The sequence below is a fragment of the Prinia subflava genome, chromosome 5, assembly GCF_021018805.1.
Source record: "Prinia subflava isolate CZ2003 ecotype Zambia chromosome 5, Cam_Psub_1.2, whole genome shotgun sequence".
Classification (NCBI taxonomy): domain Eukaryota; kingdom Metazoa; phylum Chordata; class Aves; order Passeriformes; family Cisticolidae; genus Prinia; species Prinia subflava.
The window spans coordinates 17,028,362-17,050,355 of record NC_086251.1 but is presented as its reverse complement, the minus strand read 5'-3'; the positions used below and the strand labels follow the sequence as shown (position 1 = coordinate 17,050,355).

At 42.8% G+C, this 21,994-nt stretch overlaps 1 protein-coding gene across 3 annotated transcripts in view; it reads right to left on the bottom strand.

Annotated features, from left to right (window-relative positions):
* Positions 1-835: 835 nt before the first annotated feature.
* Positions 836-21,994, bottom strand: part of MOB2 (MOB kinase activator 2) — a 109,445-nt gene continuing 88,286 nt past the window's right edge. For all 3 annotated transcript variants that reach the window (XM_063398191.1, XM_063398190.1, XM_063398189.1), the window contains exons 2-5: positions 10,699-10,859; positions 9,405-9,498; positions 3,115-3,239; positions 836-2,169 (exon numbers count right to left, since the gene is read on the bottom strand). In XM_063398191.1, coding sequence (XP_063254261.1) covers positions 1,859-2,169; positions 3,115-3,239; positions 9,405-9,498; positions 10,699-10,859 — 691 coding nt within the window. In that variant the 3' untranslated portion in view covers positions 836-1,858. The remainder of the gene's footprint in view (positions 2,170-3,114; positions 3,240-9,404; positions 9,499-10,698; positions 10,860-21,994) is intronic.

Here is a 21,994-nt window from a genome sequence, read left to right as displayed (position 1 = left end):
TCCGGGGCCGCAGCCTTTCGCTGCTTTGGGCATTCGCTGCTGTTCGTTCGTGACTTGGCGTATTCCGTCTCTCGGGTCCCGTCTCGGCTGGGCCCGCACCCATTTTTGTATTTTCTTTCTGCGGGGAAAGCCAGTTCTTTATTCACATCACTTATTTGATACAGTTTTCATAGACCTCGCGTGCAACACCTATTGGCTGGTAGTTTTCTTCATTTTTTGGTCAGAAGGTGATTTATGTGTACGTGCTAAGATTCAGGCTGTTCACACTTTCCCTTTATGGGTTCTAGTGGAACAGGTCGTACTGTTTACACAGATGCATTTATTTTTCAACCCAGGAATAGGTTGTTGTGTGAATGAACCTTTCATACCAAGATTGTTTTCGCATAGGAACTTGCAAATTGCTTAACTACACTTAGAAGAGATGACAGGCTCGCTATTAATTTAATAGAGCAGGCCTGATTTTGTGAGGCCTTTCTTTTATAATTCTGTCAACACAGATACAGTACTGATGTAATACAGTATCCAGAGATGCTGTAACACAGTTTTTGCTTCAAGTTATCCAAGTTTACCTTCATTTGCAGAATGGGATGTGTGCAAGAACAGGAAACCTGCCCCTCTCCAAGTGGTGCTTATCTTCATATTCCCTTGGGGGGTGCAGTTCCTAGGGCCACTGAGAAAATCAAGGAATTCATTATAAATGTAAGATCACAGGGTGGAAAACAACCCATTTTTTATAGAGCTGGCTGCCAGCAGGGCCAGCAGCGTTCAGTGGTTGAAGGGAGGCTGTAGGGGTGAAATCTGGTGACTTGTGACGCTCTACACATGAAAACAAAGCTTGTGGCTGATAGATTTGTTTTTATTATTATAGAACAGATGAACTAAAATAAGCCAACAATATAATTTTATGCCAACAGCCATCTTTCTAGCACAGGCGGTGACTGACTCAGTATACCCTTGTCCCCCCCTCCCCGGGCCTCTGATTAAGGGAAAGCAATTGGTGGTGACTCTTGCACATGGTTTTGGACTGCAGTGATCCTACTCCTGTTACCTGTGCAGGTGTGCCTGGGAAAAGAAGAGGCAGGGGAGCAGAGAAAAGAGTATATATGTTGTAGGAGCAATAAGCAGAAAGGTTTGTGGATCCTCTTGCATGTTCACACCTTGTGACTGAGTCCATGGGACAACCAGAGAATCTTGCCCACTTTCCACATGTAGCAAGCCCCTAGTTGCTACTCTAGTCAAGCCAGGAGCTTCTTCCCATTCCAGGCTAACAAAGGGCAAGATGCACTCACTGGGGGAGTTTCTGGCAGGGTAAGGGGCAGTCTATGTAAAACCAAACCAAAAAACCACCCCCACCCCCCCAAAAAAAACCCCAAAACAAACCTGCATTTTAAGCCACTTCAAAGTAAAAGTTACTTCTTATAATATAATAGATACTTTTTAAATGGCAGGACCACCATCCTAGAAAGACCAAAGGGCTTGCACTCAAGACCAAAGAAAGAAAAACTGAAAACCAACCAATCAAACAAAAGATAAAACAAAAAACAAAACAACCAAAAAAACCAAGAGTGGCCCCACTCTCAAGCTTGGCTCTTCTCTAAAAACAGCACTCATTATCCATCTGAATAGGTAAAAGGAGGAGTGGACAGTAAATAAAATAAAACTGGTGCAACTTCTTGCCGGCTGGCGCATTAACCCAAAGCTCCGTACAGCCCCGAACGACTGCGCGTCCTGCGTGGCAGCATCTCTGCGGTCAGCTTTCATGGCTGTATATGCCGGTATGTATATCTGAACATATACATACACATACACACAATAGATTATACTGTTCATAAGGTTAGTTCGGGTCCAGCAGGAGGGCTCATCTCTCCTTCACGTGGTTCTGTGCTCCTGCGCTGTTGCTGCTTCCGTTGCCGCTCCCGTTACTGCTGCTCCCGCTGCTGCTGCAGAGGACCTCCGTGAGGTCATCCATGACGGTGGTCTCTTTAGGGTCCACGAGGTTGAACTCCCTGATGAATAGGATAAAGTGTGTGTAGAGTGTGTTTAAATGTCCGTGCAGCTCCAGTGCCAAAGTCTCCTTAAAGTGTGAGGAGTAGATATGGGCCAGCACATGGAACAGGTACTTGCAGATCTTCTTCACTAGAGACTCAAATGAGTTTGGGAATTCCTTGCCTGAAAGGAAGATGGAGAAACACCATAATATTACCAGCTGCTCACTGTCAGCCCCACAGCAGCATCTGGGTAAGAGCAACCAGCCCAACTGACACAGCAACAACCTGAGGGCCCAGTGTCATATTATCCTCTTTGACAGGAATCTGGGGGACAAGCCTAAGGAGGTATTAAACATTTTCATTTAAATTAAGTTTTCTAATTACCTGTTCAAGTGGCTCATAAAGCCAGCTGCTTATAGTCCAGATTAAGCCCACCTACAGTAGAGCTTCAAGTTTCTATTTTCTTCCCATTAACCAAAGGCATTGCATGTAGCAATCTTGTTAGAATACAAATCTGAGTTAAAATTACTTTGCTGTTGCTTTTCAGCTCTTAAAAATAACATTCTTATTTAATCTTTGTATGGGAAAGGAGACTGCAAACACTCTGAGAGACAATGCAGAGCCTTGGGCAAAGAAAACAAGCCACACTGCTGCAATCCAATTTATTACCCACATTTCTTAATGCATTGAGGCTCTAATGGAAGTAGTAAAGCCACACAAAGGTTGAAGTTTGCTATCAGCAGACTGTATTGAACACACAAATGCTGTTTTCAGAATTTAACCCTCTATTAACCCGGGCTAGATCATCTCAAAATGCCTGAAGAAAAAGGGGTACTGATGATGAGATATAGGCTAGGGGATCAGGTTTGTGAGACTTTCACCCCAGTTCATACACCAAGAGGGTAAGTCTTTTCTTACTGCAAGAATCAACCAAACTTAAAATTTTCCTTCAGAAAAACCCCAAACAACCAAAACTACAAGAGGAACATGCAAAGGAAGAATACTATATATATAAACAAACTAAAATCCTCCAATCAGAAGTGAGAAAGCCGCTTGGCATTCATCCACACGAATGCCAGCTTCCCCCCGGCTGACGGCACCCGAGGAGCCCGGGAGGCGGCCGTACCGTATTTCGTTGGAAAGACGTCCTCATCTGTCACTAGCTTCTGCACCGAGCTCATGACGAAGTCGACGTACTGAGGAGCAGTGCACTTGATCTTCTTTCCCCGCTCGTCATACCAGTAGTACTGTCTGTGGAGAGAAGGGACAGCGTCACCACCTCACACTGCCTCCTCAGCTACTCCTCCAGGAAAGAGGCTGTGTAATATAAAACAAGTAATACAAAACAACAGCTGCTAGAGAAGAGGTTCCCTTCTTTCTGCATCGAAGAACTTGAACTCGTGTTGGCCGATTCTCTCTCCCTGTCAGTGTAGGCCAGAGTGCAGGTGGCAGTACCACACACAGAAAGCCTTGCTGACAGGGCTCCAAGGGGAGAAGTTCTGCTGAGGAGTGATAATTCCCTATCCATGACAGGTTTACATACAGTCTGTAGAACTGTACAGGAAAGCATTACAGAATTATATTTAAAGGGCAACAACACTGCACAGTGATGAACTGATGAACTTCTGATGCTTAACCTCAGAGAGCGTAAATTACTTCTGTAGTGCAACACTGTGAAAGAGTCAGAGGGTGGCTTCAGAACACCGCTTTTTCCAGCCTGGGTTCTCCAGCACTGGCAGCGATTTCAGGTGTTCCAAATCCTGTTCCAAAATGCAACCCGGGGGAAGTTTTCAGGCCCCTTCTGTACATCCATACTGGTGCATGTTTGAACTCTGCTCCTTATTTACAGTTACAGACTTCCCCAAATACCTGAATTTACATGTGATTCTGCCACCAGTGCATATTCCTGTTGGATCTTAACAGCAGATACTAGCCCTTCAAAACAACCATAATTCAATCAGCCATAATCATTGTGATTAACTGCAGCTATCCCTCAGGTGACAGACAATCTGAAGGATACAAAACAACTAAATGTTTGTTTCTTTTTTTAAAAAAAGTCATGGTTAATTAAAGCATCTCTACACTGCTACCAAGAGCAGCTACCCACTGGATTAGGCACACAGTGAGAAATGTTTTAGAGATAAAGAATTCACCTTCCTAAAAAGGAAAACACTTTTAAAGTTTTTTTCCTATGTCACATTAGACAAGCCAAGTTCCAGTTTATGAACTTTTCTTCAAAAAGTCTAAGCTCAAGGCACAGTCCTGTATCATTATAGGGCTGATGAGAAATCTATCGTACTGGTCTTCCCCAGTGACACTGTTCATGCCCCAAGCCATACAAAAACAAGAGGAAGCTGCAGAACTAAGTACAGTAGTTCAAGTTAGGAGAGGAAAGGCAACTACAAACTAGTCCTGCAAATATTAACACTTTAGAATTTTTCTTTCAGCTCCTTTTCACCATGCAGGATTTGGTCAACTCTTCTGTTTACTAGAGAGACAAGGATGGACTGCAAAATTGCCTAAAAAGGTGAGTGAGTGAAAACAGCAGGAGTCAAAAGTTCTTTTGAGAGCTATGTCAGGCATCAAACCCAGCACTTGGGCCCTTAGGCACAGACTCTGCTCTTCACCACTGCTCACTTCCACCTCTAAGGAATTACACAATATAATGCACCAACACAACTTTGTTTGTCTGCTCCTGCAGTGAGAGACAGTCCCAGGCAATTCAGCCTTTTTTGGGGTCTTAAGACAATGCTTGTCACCAGGAGCAGAGGCAGGCTGCACTGTTCTACCCCAGCAGTTCTCTTGTGCTGCAGGAATTCTCAACTGCAAGACGGAAAGCACAGTTTAGAGTTGCCCTTAGGTACAAAACTGAGTGTTGATAATTGGATTTTAGTCAAAAGAAACAATTTGGCAACTGTACAAGTTCACTTATATTCTCATGTAAGTGACTAAATCTGCTCTACCATCCCACTGCCTATCCCTTCTGCCTTTCCTTGAAAATCAGGAGATTAATTATGCAAAATTGGAATTGAACAGAAGAATCATTAACAGTAAGGAGATAACTACAAGGACTGTCCTGTTGATTAGAGCCATGTGTTTTTCTCATGCTTCAGGTGCTGTTGAACAGATTTCACAGCTCTCAGGGGAAGAGAGGAGCCCCTGACGTGCCATGAACATCTCCCACCTGGTACGTGGCTTCCACCCACGCTGGAGTTATCTCCATGAGCAGGATAGGAGCAGTCTGGGGCCACGGAAGGGCTCACTTGGGCACAGAAGCCTAATTGCATTCCACCACTGGCACTGTGACAGCACAGTCCCATATTAGGGAATGCATGGGAAGCAGAAAGGACAAGAGGATGAGACTTAAGGGCACTTTTCATAAAGTTGCAGAATTAAATCTCCCCAGTGTGGAGAGTATGAGGAATCTGCAGCTCCGTTCTAAATCCCAGGGAGAAATGACTATGGGTTTACCAGAGAAGAGACTGCAATGCAAATAAGGAAGCCTAACAAGTATGAAATCACAAATGAAATCACAATACTGCATCTTAATATATGCATGTACTTTATCCCTTTTCCTCTAAAACATTCTGAGCTGGAGTTGATGACACAGAACAGGAATCACACCAATATACAAAAAAACCTCTGGAAGGAGGGAAAAGCATATGCTGTGGAAATTATTTTGCCTGGAAAGGAAGTAGAGACAGTCCTAGCAGAAATACCAAAAAACAGGCAACATGACAAAAGCAGGACAGAAAGCCAGAGGTAGGAGTATACTGCTTGTGAGCAGCTGGAACAGCTTTGATGATTTCACAGGGGCTAAGCAATGTTTGGGTGGCAGAGACGAGAAAGGAGGCATCATGTAAAACCATATAGCTGGGGGAACTTAAATGTAAGAAAATGTAAAACTTACAAGTTTGAATTAAGCACTCTAGGAGGAAATCCCCTCCCTATGCAGAGACACTAAGGGCAAGGTAAACATAAAAAAGGAGACTAAGATTAGAAAAAATATGAGTGATAAGTGTTACCAATTAAGGGATTTCACTAGACCAAAACATTTTGAAAGGTGGGCTTCCTGAAAGTTTGCATCCATCCTTGATTTCTGCCTCAGGAGTTTTGTAGACTCATCCTTTTATGTACAGCACTTACACAGGCTCCTATTTAGTACACTCACTGTAGCACTTCGACGAGTTTTACCCAAATGTCAGACAGAAAACCAGTTTATAGCTCAGGATGCTTTAAAGCTGGTTTGTGTAATAATAAGCTCTAAAGCATACTAAATTTCAATAATACTGTGTTAAAATATAGTATTTGCTTTATAACAAGTGATAAACACCTTAATGATCAAAATGAAGTAATTCCCGAAGTTATATTCATTCACCCTTGTTAAAGTTTGAGGATAACTGGCCACTATGGTATTTCTCTTGGCATTATCCCACCTTGCCAGCAAATGCTTCCATCTGTTCCACACTGAGACTAAGTTTTGGTCAGATGTCTCCTAGTGACCATAAGCAGAAATTCTCCTCGCTGTGTGCAGATGGCTGTGCTATCTCACATATCTGACAGAGGGCTGAAAGCTGCATCTGTCTGCAGTTTGTCAGTTGGCCACAGCTCCTCTCAGATGTTAAAACCTTACCTCAAACATTTAACTGCAACCAGTGCTTATTGTGCCAGCAAATACTTTAAATTTAGGACTTGTACTTGCAGTGCAATTTGAAAGTCAAGTAACTTGACGAGCAACCAGTTCTCAATAGTTACTTGAACATCTCAACCATAAATAATTAGAGTCTTTCTTAGGCATGGCCAGAATGGTGTGATCCAAAATGTATCATCAGGAACTGAGCAGGGAAAATATGAAAGTGGAACAGAATGCAGACTTTCATATGGAACTACCCAAGAAATCAGCATGGGGAAAAAAATTAGCCAACTGCACCTTAATTCCAAGGTACTGTAACTCCATGGCAATCTTACATAGCCAGGTGCTATTTTATTCCAAAGGACAGGAACAAACAGATCATGGCCCTTGAAGGCCAAGCCTGGAGTGTCCACCAGACACTCAGCAATTAATCAGCAACTGACACCAGTGTTTAGGGGTTTCTCTTTATACATTGGAGACAGGTCCAAGGCACAGTGAGCCACAGCAACTGGTGCTTCTCAACACAACAAGCACATCCTTAGCTTACCAGAGCTAGGAAAGGATCTAAGAACAAACAGATCAGGATTTGGAGAACACAATTATGAAGGGAGCCCACAAAGCTGAACTGTGCTGAGGTGTGCAGGCAGCTGATCTCACCTTGGTGGCTTTTTCACAGACCCACACACTTGCTAGAAGCAAGCAGCCTCCAGTCTGCAAACGTGAATCAGCCACCTGCCCCAAGTACAGGAAGGTACTGAGGTTGTTATGATTTAGCTACACACAAATTGTTTCAAGTGCTTCACCCAAGTGTAGACATGCTTCCTGTTATTCCCAAATAGTGCAATTTTTCAGTTTTCCAAAACAAAGGATAGGAACATTCTGCTATCAGTCCCTCCCACTAAAAATACAGGCTACAGCTGCAGTTGCCTACAGGCACTTCCTCTCTTTATTCTGCAGCACAAGGTGCTTACAGAGAACTCTTGTTTAAGGCTCACTAGAGCAGAATGGAGCAACACTAATGCAGGTCCTCCATCACCACCTCCTTTTAGCCACTATTTCCCACCAGCCAAGTGGATAAAAAGTTAAACTCAGTGCTTGGGACAGCCAGTGCTGCATTAGGAATTTAAACATGAGCAAGCCTGGGAACAAGAATCAACAAAATACTCATCTTACTGCTCATCATTTCTTATTTAGAGACATGGTGTCTCCTTTCGATACAATCTGGGTCCAGCTGAGATTTATTACTTTCTATTCCAGCTTGGTTTCAAAGTCTCTAGCATGGCTTTTAACTGACAGTTATCAGTCCAACTTTTACATGCAAAAATACCCTCCATACACTTTGCATGCTTCTGACTGCTCTCAAAGAAAGCCCCTGATATTAACTTCAAATGTACAAGATAGCCCAGTGCATTAAGTAAGGCTTTCCTTCTAAGAATTATGTAATGACTGTCAGAGATATAATACAGAGTTATGGTTTTGTTGCATATTCCCAGGGATGTTGTTTGATGTACTATGACATTAACTGCCCAGTCATCTCTTTTAAAATCCATCTCAAGTTAATTCATCCCAAGAAATGCAAGAGGAAGGAAGAAAAGGACTATCAACACATTGGAGGGAAAAAACCCAAAACACAACAGGCTTGTTCATACTTGACTGGATCTCATATTCCATCAGGTTACACTGGGCTCATGAGGAGCAGAAGTTTATTGTAACTTTTTCTTATATTCACACTGTACAGTAACACTACAAAGCTTTCTTTCAGAACTAACTGCCAGTCAGTGTTAGTCTACTAAGTTCCAGACGCAGAAAAATGCCAAACCAGAAAGTTTTCCTTGCTCTTGCAAAGCTGCCGCTTGTATCCTCTGTGCCCAGGGGCTCAGGCAGAGAACCTGTGGCTCACTAGAGTAGAGGCTATCCCCAGCGGCAGCCTGGAGCTGTGTCAGCATTCCGGCTCTCAGAAGCACCCTGGGAAGTTTTCACAGCCCACTTCTCCTGCCCTGCCTTCCCTGAACCCCTGCACTGGGACCCGTGGGGACAGCGCTGCCCTGCCCTTGCTGAGCAGCACAGCCCGGGCTGCTGCTCCCATGGGCAGCTGCACTGCAGGCTCAGGGCACAATGAAGGACATGGGGACCTGTGGCCCTGCCAGGTGACACTCGGAGACACTGCAGGAGCTGACAACCCCAAGACTCACTCAGGCTTCTTCAACTGTGAGATTATAAAAGCCCAGGGTTTCCCTTGTCTTGCCCTTGTTCCCAGGGGCCCCTCCGTGGAGGCACCAGATTGGGCTGTTAGGAGGTTATTTAGTTACTGTACCAAGTCAGTTTTAAGGCTCTGGATACCTGAGACTCTGTTACAGAAACCTGGCTCAAGCCAATAAGAAAAGCTGGTCTGAGTGAGGGGGTGTGTAGCTGTGAAGGGGCCTTGGTCCCAGCTCACAACTGACTGCCAGAGCGGCTCCTGGATGCTCAGAGAAGTTTCCTTACCACCTTCCTTCCCCTCTCCCCCAAGCACACACATGGTCATTTGCCTCTCTGACCTGACCTTACAAAAGCAGCTCAGAGCACTCAGAGAGTCTCATCCTTTTAGTCCTTCACAAAAACAGATTTCCACCATACTTCCCTGCTAAAGGAAGAGAAAAGAATGCACAGCTGACACATTCTCAACAAGTAGAGACCTGCTGTAAAACACTTGCCCAATGCCATCCAATACCAATATCCTCCCCCAGGAAACTCTGAAGACATGGAAACCTTGCACATGTAATAAAATGAAAATACTGACTTACGTATTGCACACTGCCATGGTCTGACATGACTCTCCTGTACAGAATTCTGAGATTGTACTATACTGTAAGTTGATGTGATGAAAGAATGTTGTTGCTGAAAAATAAACATAGGAAAGAAATTCAGAGGTAAAATACTTGCAAACACTGGTTATCCTCCAGACAATTATTTAAATACAGCAAGTGAAGCAACCTCAGTCTTGAGCTTGCATACAAATTTAAACACGATTTAGCTAAATGAGCCTAATGATGAACTGCAAAACAAAGAGGTACACAGAATGAAAGCTCTTGTTTTGATTTAAGATGAAAGCACCATGATACATTAGCTCTTATTACTCACAAAGCAGCAAGACTGGAAAGTGTCTCCATCATCAGCCTCACCTTTACAGCAGAATACTCTGCTATAAGCTGAAGGCAAACAGCTACGTTCTTTTGAAGTCAGACTTAAAATCCACAGCGGCTAGAAAACAGCACTATTTGTTTTCACGACACATCTTGTAAAAACAACCAGCATGAAACCTAGTACACTTCCACTTTTTAAAAATCTCCTGAGATAATTTGATTTCTTAATACTTCTCATGGGACACCTCACTTTTTCTTAATGAGTCTCTATAAAGTTTCCTAGTGTGCAGTTTAAAGTAGTTTCTTGCTACTACCACACACTGTTGAAAATATAAACAAGAGTGGGCCACAGCTGCAGGTGAGGACTGGCAAGAGTAGCCCAGGAAAGTACAGCGAATCAGGGCTAAAGTGCAGGTACAGCATTCAGTCAAGTAGTTGGTCACATCTCTGAATTTCAGCCTGTCTACTGTTTAAATCCACTGTAATCCCACCAAATTTTGGAAGGAGTGGGGAGGAAAAAATCTGACCAAAAGAATTCACAACTTCTAGCTATAGGCATAAGTTGCTTTACATACAAGTCTTTAGAAAGTACATTTTTACAGTGCTTCTGGAAGGTCAGTAGCTGGAGTCAGAAACATGCAAAACCAGCCAGTTTAGCAAGCAGTCAACGGGAATCTTGATGGCTCTCCAAAGAGCATCCAAAACTGCAGCGCCCTCAGTGCCACAGGGAGGGAGCTGGAAGGAGGAAATGCATCAAGGCTTTCATGCTGCTGAGCACAGCTGGGCTGTGTGTGAGACAGCTTAATTACTACTCAAGGTATAATGACATGCATTACACAGTAAGCATGAATAGTCACTGAGTGTTTCTCCAAGCACTGAAAACAGCAAAAAGAGTGAATGAATGGCCTCTTGAGGATGGACAGCAAGCTCAGAGCTGTATGAACACAATACTCACTGTTGCTGGCAAGCCACTCGTTGAGGTCTATTTCCCGTGGTAACATCACTAGTTCCTTAAATTCAAAGTCGGTAATTCTGGATTTTGTATATTCTGGCTCTAGGTAAAGTTTCTTCTCTTCTGGTGCTGGCTTTTTACCATTTGGCTTTCCCTTGGACTTCCTGCAAAAGATTAAAAAAGAGAGAAGTGGGGTTTGTTCTACTGTTGAACAGCTACAAGAACCTGAAAGCAGCTGGTTCCTCCAAACTCCTGTATTTGCCTTTACACTGCTCCTGCTGTATTCCCTTCCCCATAGCTTCATTTTGCTGCTCCATCTCCCCTGCTCTTTGGCCATATGAGATTGCAAACTCCTAGGAGAGCCACTGGTCTCTCCTCAGGCCTGTCAGGAGTGGTGACAGCAGGACGGCTCTGTGCCTGAAGGAGCCCATGTCAGGACCAACAACAACTGTGTCACACAGTTCCTGGTCACCTGCAGAACAGGAGTGTGAGAAACAGCAATTCCGGCTGCTGCAAGAGACAGCTGGAAAAGCTGGTGCTGCTCGTTCTGTGCCTACAGCATTCCTTGCTCTCCAGCCCTATCAGAAGCCTTCTTCAGTGAACATCTGTGACTCCAGTTAAAAGCAGTGATAACCACAAAAACACCTGTTTTCTCAATTCTAGGGATACCTGGGACAGAAATATCCCAGTTCACGTTTTTCTGAAAACCCTTGGAAATCCAATGCATTATGAAATAACCTTCCATTTGGATTTATAAAAGCACAGAAACCACATTCCATAAAAGATGTTTATCTCCATGGCATACTCTGACTTTTTATCTCCCATCTGTAAAGTGTTTGCTATAATCACTAGAGTTTTCCTCTCACTTGCTTTTAAATAGACTCTCAACCCAACCCTGGACCAGGGATTCAGCAGGACTTCAGAAGAAGGACACTGTGGTCTGTTAGGCTATGCAGTCAAACATCCATGTGTTCCTACAGTTAAAAAATCCACCTAAGCAGAGATGGAAGATCTATTTAATGGTGAGGCACAATCATAGGACAATACTTACTGTCCATTATAATGTAAAACAAAGAAGAGATGCCTGTTCTTTTTTAGTGTCAGACTGCCTTCATTAAAGTGGCTTTCAAGGATCTGTAAAGCCAAGACAAGCCCACCTTTGCAGATGACTGCATTAAGTTTGCTGTCAAAACTCATTGAGACCTCATCCAAAGGAAACAGACCAAACAGACCTAACATTTTGGCTCGTAACACACTGCGTTCCTGTCTGAGATACATGCAGGCCTAATTTTTGCTGTGAGGATGTGATAAACATCTTTCCTGAAATGGTGTTTGAAGTCTCACTGCTCTTCTTAAAGAAAACATGATCTCAGTTTTCTCTCTTCATGGGCTCTTTACTGATCTGTTTATTAGACCCATCTTCAGAAAGATTCATCACCCACAGGATCCCTACAGGAGCAGGGAGAGACCGAGATGTGCCTTCCGCAGGAAAGCCGCACTCTAACTTGGGTCACCAGCGCTGCCAGCGTTCACCGTCTTGAACTCGTGTTGAGTCTTGTCACACATCTCTCTGAACGGTAAATGAAGACTAGAGGGACTTCAGAGAGCCACCGTGAAGGAAAATCAAGGAAACCGTGGTGACAGCAGCACAACAGACACTTACAGCCTCATGATGTGTTTACACAGATGTGCAGAAAGCACTGCAGGTGTCTGGCAGGGAAGAGATGGTACCACGTTCTTCCCTATGCTAATGAGAAAGGTGGGCTTCATGGTTTTGAGAAGGGATGCCTGTGACATATTTTTAAATAATACATCTTTCTAAAGAATACAAATACAAAATGAACATAAACTAAATGCAAGAATTCAGCACAAGAGCTGTACTCCTGCACATTTCCTGCCATGTCTTTTTTCCACAGCAGCACATTCCAATCCAAATGGAGCTTGCCAGATTTGTCCCTCACGTTTATTTAATGAAGTGAACTGGACTAATTCTCATAGCTGCTCCACAAAGAGATATTTTAGGACATGAGAATTCAGTTATTCCTCAGTGCAAGGCTGTTAATACAGAGGGGTTACTTGGTTAGATAACAGCTCCTGATTGTCAGACTATTCCTGTCTTCAAACCCTTGCGTTTGCTACATTTAGTGGTTTCTGGGTTTAGTTTGGTTGGGGGGGAGGGGGCCAGGATTCTGGCATTCAAGGATAAGTTGATTTTTTTAGGAAAATTATAGTTCTAGTAACAGTCATGCAGAAAATACCTTCAGCTTCAGATACTGGTTTGACAAACTGCATTAACCACACTCGGGGGAAAAAGTTATCAGTGAGAAGTAGTTTGGATAGAGTTTCTGTCTTTGCTGTAGTTCAGGATAATTAAACCAAGGGCCCCAGGTTAGGGCTGTGCCACATCAGCTAAGAGCAGTCTTCTCTAAGGAGGAGGGAAAGAAAGACAAAGAGGTCAAAGACAATCTGTCAGGCAGTCTGTGGAGGGAAACCACAGAAGAAGAGACACAAGAGACTGAGACAAGGCTTCCATCAGATGGCAATGGGTGGGGTGTACCTCATCCTCACTTTGGCATCTCTTCCCCATTTCAAGAGAGTAAACAAAAATTCAACACTAAATATCTTCCACGAGTTTGCTACTGCAAACAACACTACATTGTCCTTTTGCAAAATCCAAAGCCTCTCATTTTCACACAAATGTCAGTTCTCTCTTAGATCAGTGTATGCACTGCTTTGAGTCTTTTAAAGAGATTGTGTAAATCTTTCTGCAACTGCCTTGTACTGGAACTGGAGCACTTCAACCAAAAGCTTCCTGAAGAATCCTATGCTCTGCCCCTTTCCAAAGCTTTGGCTTGGTTTAAAAAGAACCTCTTGGGTATCATCACAGAATCTGCAAAATACCCAGAATCGCTGCTATCAAAGGATTTATTCACACCACTGAAACCTGAATGTAAAATTGCCATGTGCAGCACAAACATCTTGTTAACCTTCTCCAGCTTCTGAGAGCAGAGAAATTGTTTACACCAGCACATCTCTATGACCTGCATGCAGTGCAGCTGGGACACTACATGGCCCCAGTACTGTAAGTACAAACTAAAAACAAAACAAAACAAAACAAACCACCCCACAAAAACACCAAAAACAAAACAAAACAAACAAACAAACAAAAAGAAAACCACAAAAAAACCTCCACAAAAATCCAGCCTTAAATATGTCATTTTGAATTGGGCCTTCTATCCCTCTCCAATTAGGCAGAACTTCAGTTCTATTGACTTACTCAAATTAATTGAGTCATGCTCAGTCTAGGCTGTAAAACTGTGGCTTTAGTTTGGGAACTATCAATACTAGCCCATAGTGTAAGGCATTTTTTTTTTAAACTTACAAAGCTGGAATATACAGAAGTATGGAAAAAACCCCTCTTTTAAAAACACAATTACATCTGATTAAGAATCAACCAAGAATACTTCCGAGAATACAAAATATCTGTTTATTCCAGATAAACCAAGGCTCATTCATTCACAATCACCAGGATTACCAAATAGTGCAAAGTTTAGGAATAAGCTTCCTTCCCTCTGTGCTCACCCCTACATCCAAGTTCACTGCTGTTTCAAAAACCTGTTAAGAAAACACCAGCTGGACTCAACTCCAAAGGCACAAAGTGAAATACCCATTACCTCCTTTTTGTGCACTCTTCTCATTCAAAATGCTTTCCTTAATTTTTCATTTTATGTTTAAAGTACACAAATACAAAAAAAGTCAAGAACAGCAGAGTTTTACTGTTCTATTTAGGAGACACCAAAATTCATCACCTGTAAATGACTGTTTATTGGAAAACATAACAAAGTGTCATCTAAGACCACAAAAAGAGCAGAATTTTCAAAATACAGCTATAGGCACCTCAAGTCCTGATTAAAGTTTACGTGAGTCTTTCTTCAAAAACTAGCGAATTCTGCTAAATTTGTCTTAACATGTCCATGCCACATCAACTGTATCACCCAAGCAGCTGCAGAAGTAGCTGTTATTCAGTACTTTGGTGGTCTGTCCACAGCTTAGACAAGTCCATAGACAAGTTTATTAGTATTTAAACACTAATTAAGGAAAGAAACATCTTCAAGGAATCCAAGGAGACAGCACTCTACAGTTTTTACTGACAAGCAAACCAGAGTACAAACTAATTCCTCAGACAACTCCCAGGCTAGGTTTGCCTCTGGTTTTAGGGACTCAATTGAATGCGATGCCACAGACCAAGTCACACCCAAAAATAAATTTCAGAGAAAGAAAAGTGATGGGAAATGGCAGAAGAGAGATTGCTTGCCTTAATCTTAGAAGAAGGTTCAGCAAACTGGCACCAGACAAAGACTGTACAACACTAATGTTTCTAGCAGGGCTGCCATACTCAGCCTTGTGTCCAGCTAGAAAAAACGTCAGCTGAAGTTTGCCTGGATTTCACTGGAGACAGAGAGGTACAAGATACTCCACCAAGTGACAGCCCACTGATGATTTTTTTCCCTAGTCTAACTGCTTTGTTAAGATCAAATAAAATTGCCAATTTCTCAGCTTGTTTTCTCATCCCATGTCACCTAAGATCCTTCTCTAATTTTTTTCTCTAACTTCCTTCTTGAGCAGATGCTCTGTAGTTTCTTGGTTTAAAAAGCCCTGCACTTCAGAGCATCTACAAAGCTCTGAAAAGAAACCATCAAGGTTTAGTTTTAGCACCATTCTGAGAAAGTGTTATTCCCATTTCAGAGCAGAAACTGGCTGTAAGGTTCAAAGTTGATTCATGGTACAAATGCTGAAGATGTGCTGGTTGTAAACCAACATGGTTTGTTTGGAAAGAAGCACACATGAAGCAATCTGATTAAGCTGAAGAAGGACCAGAGACTCAGCATCTCCACATCCCAATGTGCATGTGCTTCATAACCTGATGTAGTTCACATCACTTTGGAATTGTACCAGACTTCCATGGTTCTGCTCATGCACATGATTTATTATCAAGCTGATCACTATGGAAGACTAATGATTTATTAAATGCCAAACTTCCCCAAATTGACCATGCTATTTTAGATGATCTCTACAAGTTCAGGATTCTTTTTTTTCCAGAGGAAACCAGCACAGCTATAATAATTTCTTGTTGTCTCCAGTAAGCTGTGCAGTTTCTTACATTGCATCTGAAACTGAAATCTCTTCAAGGACAACTGATGATACTTTGATCCACGTCTCCTATCCTCCACACCAAACTAACTGTCCTTGGGATTAATAGCTGTTTACTTTTTCTTTTGGAAGTAAATGGGTGGGTTTTCTCATTTTAGTCTGGCATATTAAAATGGAAATAGGAGTCACTTTAGAAAGTTAAGTTATTCAAAGAGTCTATAGTGGTGATGACCAGAGCTGCAGGCAAACTCATCACTCTGTGCCCTTTGGATTATGCACGAGTTTCAGGTTTCAACCAAGTCTCAAACAGCCCAATTTCCATTGGAAAATTTACCGAACAGGTCTGAGAGGCCTCACATGGCAAATAATGTCTCTTTTTGTAAATTTCAAAACTCACAAGCCATTTCAAGTCTGTGAGGATGAAAATCATCATGGACCATGAACCTTACAGGGCAAAGACATTTTTGTGATTAATGTGGTGGGGTTTTGTGGGCTTTTTTTAGCACCTGACCCTATTCCTAACACAAGGTTAACTGCTATAATCCTAGCAATCCCCACAAATTCAGAAGAGAGCAAGTTTCATCTGTTGCCAATCCATCTGTGACATATTCCATTAGAGCTGGTGAGAGTACAACCCCACAGTCCACAGCAATGCACACAAAAAATGACACAAAAAGAAAAAAATTGTTTTAAGGAACATCAACACCAAAGACGCCCACAGAAATATTACCAACTGATATTAAAAACAACACTCAAGGGGTTGGGGGTTACTTTCAAGTAACCTGGCTTGCACTTTATGATTTGAATAGTTCACAATCTGGAAAAGTTTGGGGTTTAAATGGTGCACTCTCAACTAGAACTTTTACAGAGGTTACTATCTGCAACAGCAACACAATATTACAAGTACACCTCTACACTGAACATGCTGATATCTCAAACTATTGTGGCCTTTGATTTTTTTTTATCCTGTAATATCTTTTTTTCTTTTGGAAGTATTGTGTTTCAAAACATACACCACTGTACGAAGCGTTATAAAGTGAAGCACTCCTACCAAAATCTACTTTTTTGACACTCTAAGGATGGATTCTAAAAAGAGAAAATTAGAGAGGCAGTAAGCCAACATTGTAACAGTGTCCTTCAGGCCAAACTTTATGAACACTGTTTTTATTCTTCCAGTGAATAAGGGTCTGGAATTCAAAATTAAAGGTGTACTGAATGTTTGCATTCTAGCGTCTCTCCTCTTCCCTTCTTTGGCTAGGGAGTCAAAGGGGATATGAGTGGAACAAAAGAGGGAGTAAAACACAATAAGGCAAAAATATTCCACTATTCAAGGTCTCTCCCTCTAAAGTACTCCCTTTGCAGAAAGGAAAAACACAGTGATTTCAGCCATGCACACAAGGCGACGGCTTTGTAAGGTAAACCAGGTCAGCTGCTCACAGACACACTTTTTACCTTTACAGGCTTTTTATGTGGCCCTTTACTGGAAAGAAATTATCAGTTAATTTCTGGTTACAAACATTCTGCGTAAGCATGGGAGTCCTGAACCCATTCACAGCAGGAAGGAAACAGTTTTATGAGCTAGAATTTATGAGTCCAAGTGACAAGAACAATGAAGAAGCAGGTTACGCCAGTTCTTACGGGTCAGGAACAAACTCTTGAAGGCTGTCCAGTTTCCTACCCAGCAGCCCACTGCCTTTTCTCCTCAGTTAAGAGCAAGAACTGGAAACTTAGAAGGGCTACAGAGCCTAAATCCCTTCTTGGTAATTCAGTGTCTTTGTCTACTGGTACAGCATGCACAAAAAGGGGAATTACAGCTTCCTTCAAACATCAGTCGGGCTGCCCTTCCTTTGAGAACAACGCTAGAGATGATGTTTGTTATTTCCCCTCTTTCTTTAAAACAGCACAAGATTAGCACCTCTGGAGGTTTTTCTGCAATCCCATGTCCTGTTTTAACCCAGATCACTGCTAAGTCTTCAGCTGGAAATGCCACGTGACAGCGCACTCAGAACACAAACCCTGGATGTACACATCCACGTTCAGGATTGGGAGAGAAAAGAAAAGAACAGTATGGGAAAGGAAGCTGTGCAAGGTATTGGAAAGCAAGTCCAAATCCCAGTGCAGCATTCAGTACAATTGTTCACAGATTGTTGAGGATGGTGCGTTTCTCCAGGGCTGTGGAAGGGAAGGAGACTAAGCTTTTTAAGGCAGTCTTCATTCTGATCTCCTCTTGCCACAGGTCTTTGACAGACCCCTCTGACCTCAGCTTCATTCTTCGCCTCTCCTGCCCTGGGTTAGCTCCAGGGCTTGGTTGCCGTGCAGGTCTAAGGGGGCTGAGCAGCATAAAGCGTCTTTGGCAGTATTTCTGGCTCTGCTTCTTCATTTTTGTTCTGTTTTTAAAAATTACTAATAGTTTATTTAAGAGGAGGAGGAAAGAAGAATGTACCCTGCATGCCAGGGAAACTTTTTCTTGAGGATTCTCATAGTGGCTCTTTGCCTTAAAAGGGAATCTTTGCTTGGCCTCCGGATGCTCTGCTGTAAACAGTCGGTGCCAAGGCATGGCAGGCATGTTAAGGATGACAAGTGCCATAACATTATTTCATAATGCTGCTTCTCAACAGAAAGCCCAAAACATTCCGTAGGGCCAGACTGATCTCCAGCTGGTGCTGCTGGCAAAGCAAGAAGAACATGGGGCACCTGCACCATGCCATGCCTAGTACATCAGGCCTCTCTGTGCCCTTTTGTAGGACTCCCTATCTGGGGAAGGGGCTGGAGCACAAGTCTTACACAGAACAAAGCTGACTGAGCTGGGCTTGTGTGGTCAAGAGCAAAGGAGCCTCACGCTACCTCAGCACTCTCTACAAATACCTCAAAGGAGGTTGCAGCAAGAAAAGGTCTCTTTTCCCAGGTAACAATGGATAGGACCAAAGAAAATGGCCTCAGGGTATAGACTGGGTATTAGGAAAAAACTCTTCACCAACAGAGTTATCAGGCACTGGAGCAGGCTGCCCAGGGAACCTGTAGAGTCACCATCCCTAAAAGCATTTATGATGTGTGGATGTGGTTTAATGGCAGACTCAATGAGCTCAAGGGTCTTTTCCAACCCAAACAGCTATGGCTCTTCTTACCTCCCCGGTACATCACCTCCCAGCACAAGCTGGTGTTTGCCCACCGTGGTGTGTCAGAGGCACAGGAACTCCCTGCTGAGACTCCCAGGGGTTTGTTTGCAGGCACCCAGAGTGCTCCATCTTGTCTCTGATGCAGCTCTGGGAAGAATGGCTGCAGAGGCAAGGCCAGGCACGCCACAGCTCAGCTAATGCTACAAAAATGTGCAGAGTACATTCTTGTGGTAAAACACACTGTACTTGAGTTCCCTTTCTTCCCTGGGCCTACCTGGCAGAACTGCTCCCCCAGACTGATCGGAGGTATCCAGCTTCCTGACTGCCCTCTCCAGGTTCCCCTCCAGATAACACAATTGGGACACCAGGGAAGCCATGTCCAATAGGAAACAAACAGATTGCTTATTTCTGAGAGCCAGTGATATAATTTAAAAGAAAGAATTTACTGGGAGAAACAAAATTACCCAAGCAATAACGAGTAATTCTTCATTTTGAAATGTTCTCTTTTACCTTGGTGGCAAAAAGCCCTCACATATCCCAACAGGAGGTGCCAGCATGAAGGCTCAGCAAGATTCTTTGCTTAAGCAACTCACTACAGTCCAGTTTTCTGGTAATTTGGGAAATAGGAAATAAAAAGGACTAATCTTTTCTATTTTCAACATCCTTACATGGAGCCAAATAAGGTCCGTGGTAACAGAGATTCAGTAGGTCATAGACTAAGTGTTGTAACAATTAATTTACTCAATGCTTAGAACAAACCACACAGCAGAGCATTGAGTCAGAGCTGCCCAAGTCCTGAGCCTGGGAATGACATGGAGCGGTGGCTTTTGTTTGTTTTTTTGTTTTTTTAAAGTCTCCAGTTGGCAAACTGTCTGAAAGGAAGCCAAAAGTGAGCAGAAAGAGGGCAACCCCCAAATCCCTGCATCAGATGGTGTCTCATACTACATTCTCCCGTGCTTGCAATTCCTCCTCCCCTGGAATGGCACTCAGAGCAGACCCTGGTGTGGGGACAGGAGAGGTCACCCCATCCTGACTCTTTAGGACATCTCTGCCCTGCCATTCATCAGCTGAAAACCCAGGCTGGAGCTCTGATCTGGGCTTTGTCTTGTTAACACACAGCTCATTTCAGTCCCCAGGCAAACACTCCAAACCCATCCGGTCCCTACACAGTATCAAGATAAGGATGTATCCTTGCCTCCCTTAGAGGAAAAAATGTCATTACTATTCAAGCAACACAAATGCTTCCTCATCACCCTCCACTGCTCAAAATACTCCCATACTGCAACAACACAGTAGGGCCAGAATTCATTTCATCCCAGGTAAATGTTTACATCTTAGCTAGTTCTCCAAGGACCTTTGGAAACCAGCAGAGATAAATAGTTCTTTCTCTAAAACAAAAAACATTGCAGTTCAAGGCAGAGATCTACAGCATACCTTACATTTCTCTAATTAAAACACACAGAGAAGGAGAAAATTGGCTCTCAACTGAGAGCAGACAATGGCAGAGCCAGTGAGCCTGGTTGTTACATGTGCTGCAGTAGAAAGGTCGCCCACAGAGCCTTGAAGAGAAGTGATCTGCACCAAGATTTGAAAGCAACTTTTGGAGTGGCTTTTAACACTCTTTTCACTCTGAGGAAGACAAATATAGATCTGTCAGGTTTGTTATTATATTCAGAGCAGTATTTTTTCAGCAGACAATTTGAAACTCTGGAGGCCAGAAATACTGTCTGCAGAGAACAAGGAAAAACAATGTAAATGACAAAAAAAAAAAAAGTTTTATGTCTCTTTTAAGGTTTCTAAACTCTGCAAATTGCAAGAAAAATTTAATGTACTGTCGTAAAAACACAAAAAATTCTCACGTAGCAAATCTGTTCCCTGTGTCTTTTCTGACATGTCTATTAATTTAATCAGTGATTTATTATCCGCTAATCTCCTATTGGAACACAGAGTTATTTTGACTTTTACGTCATTATTAAATTCAGGTTTTGGCAGCAACTGCTCCTCCTGGCTACTCTGATACAGCCCTGTTATCTCTAGATGAGCACATCCAGTACCGTGTGGTGCACCTTTGTGGGCAGGGAGTTCACCACCAGAGCACATAAATCACTGAAGGCACTGTTATGTCCCAACCCTGATGAAGTTTGTAGAGCTGGAAGACTGCAAAGCTACTTTTTTATTTCTAAACCAAGCAAATTTGATTTGGAAACCTCATGGCCTCGTAAATGCGAGATTTCACAACATAGCTTGCACAGAGTTGCTTTTCAGAATGGAACTGTGCTTTAATTGCTGGGAATTATTTCACCATGGCAACCTGGCTTCAGCAATCAGACTTCTTGCTATATAGCCCAAGATACACAAATGCAGACAGCTCGTTCTGTTCAGAGAGTACCAGGGTGCAGACAAGTTTGTCTTTGTGAAAAATGGTTTAGTTTCCTCACTGCCTTCTTGCCTTGCAAGCTCTCTTTGTGTGACAACAACCAAAAATTATACGACAATACAAACTAGTTCTATGCACCACTGTAGCCTAAAGAAAACCTGCAACAGCAAAACCACGTTAGATATGCAGGTCAAGCTTACCCACATACTCTGTTTTGGAAGATGAGTGCATATAGTGTCTCATGTACTTGAAATGTGAAATTACAACTATTTAGGCACAAAAAGTGTCTTGCATCAGAAGGACAAGTTAGTTGTCTCTATTGGGAAGAGGCTGGAAGTAAGTTCAGCACCTGCCTTCCTGCTATGGTTCCACCTTGGAAAATGACACCTATATCACACAGTAGGCAGGACTTCAACAGCTGAAGCCTTCACATAAACTTCCTAAAAAATGTGGTTAAAGAGACAGAAATGTGCTAGGGCACACCACAACTGAGAGTGCACACAGAAACAGAGGTAACACCACAGCTAGTTTAAACATCTCAGCTTGCTTTGCAGGAGCTTCAATACACAGTACAAACTCAGATACACAGCATGGCGGGGAAAAATCTAACTTATTTTCACTATTTATAAGCAATTTTGCATGCCTGCACCTGTCA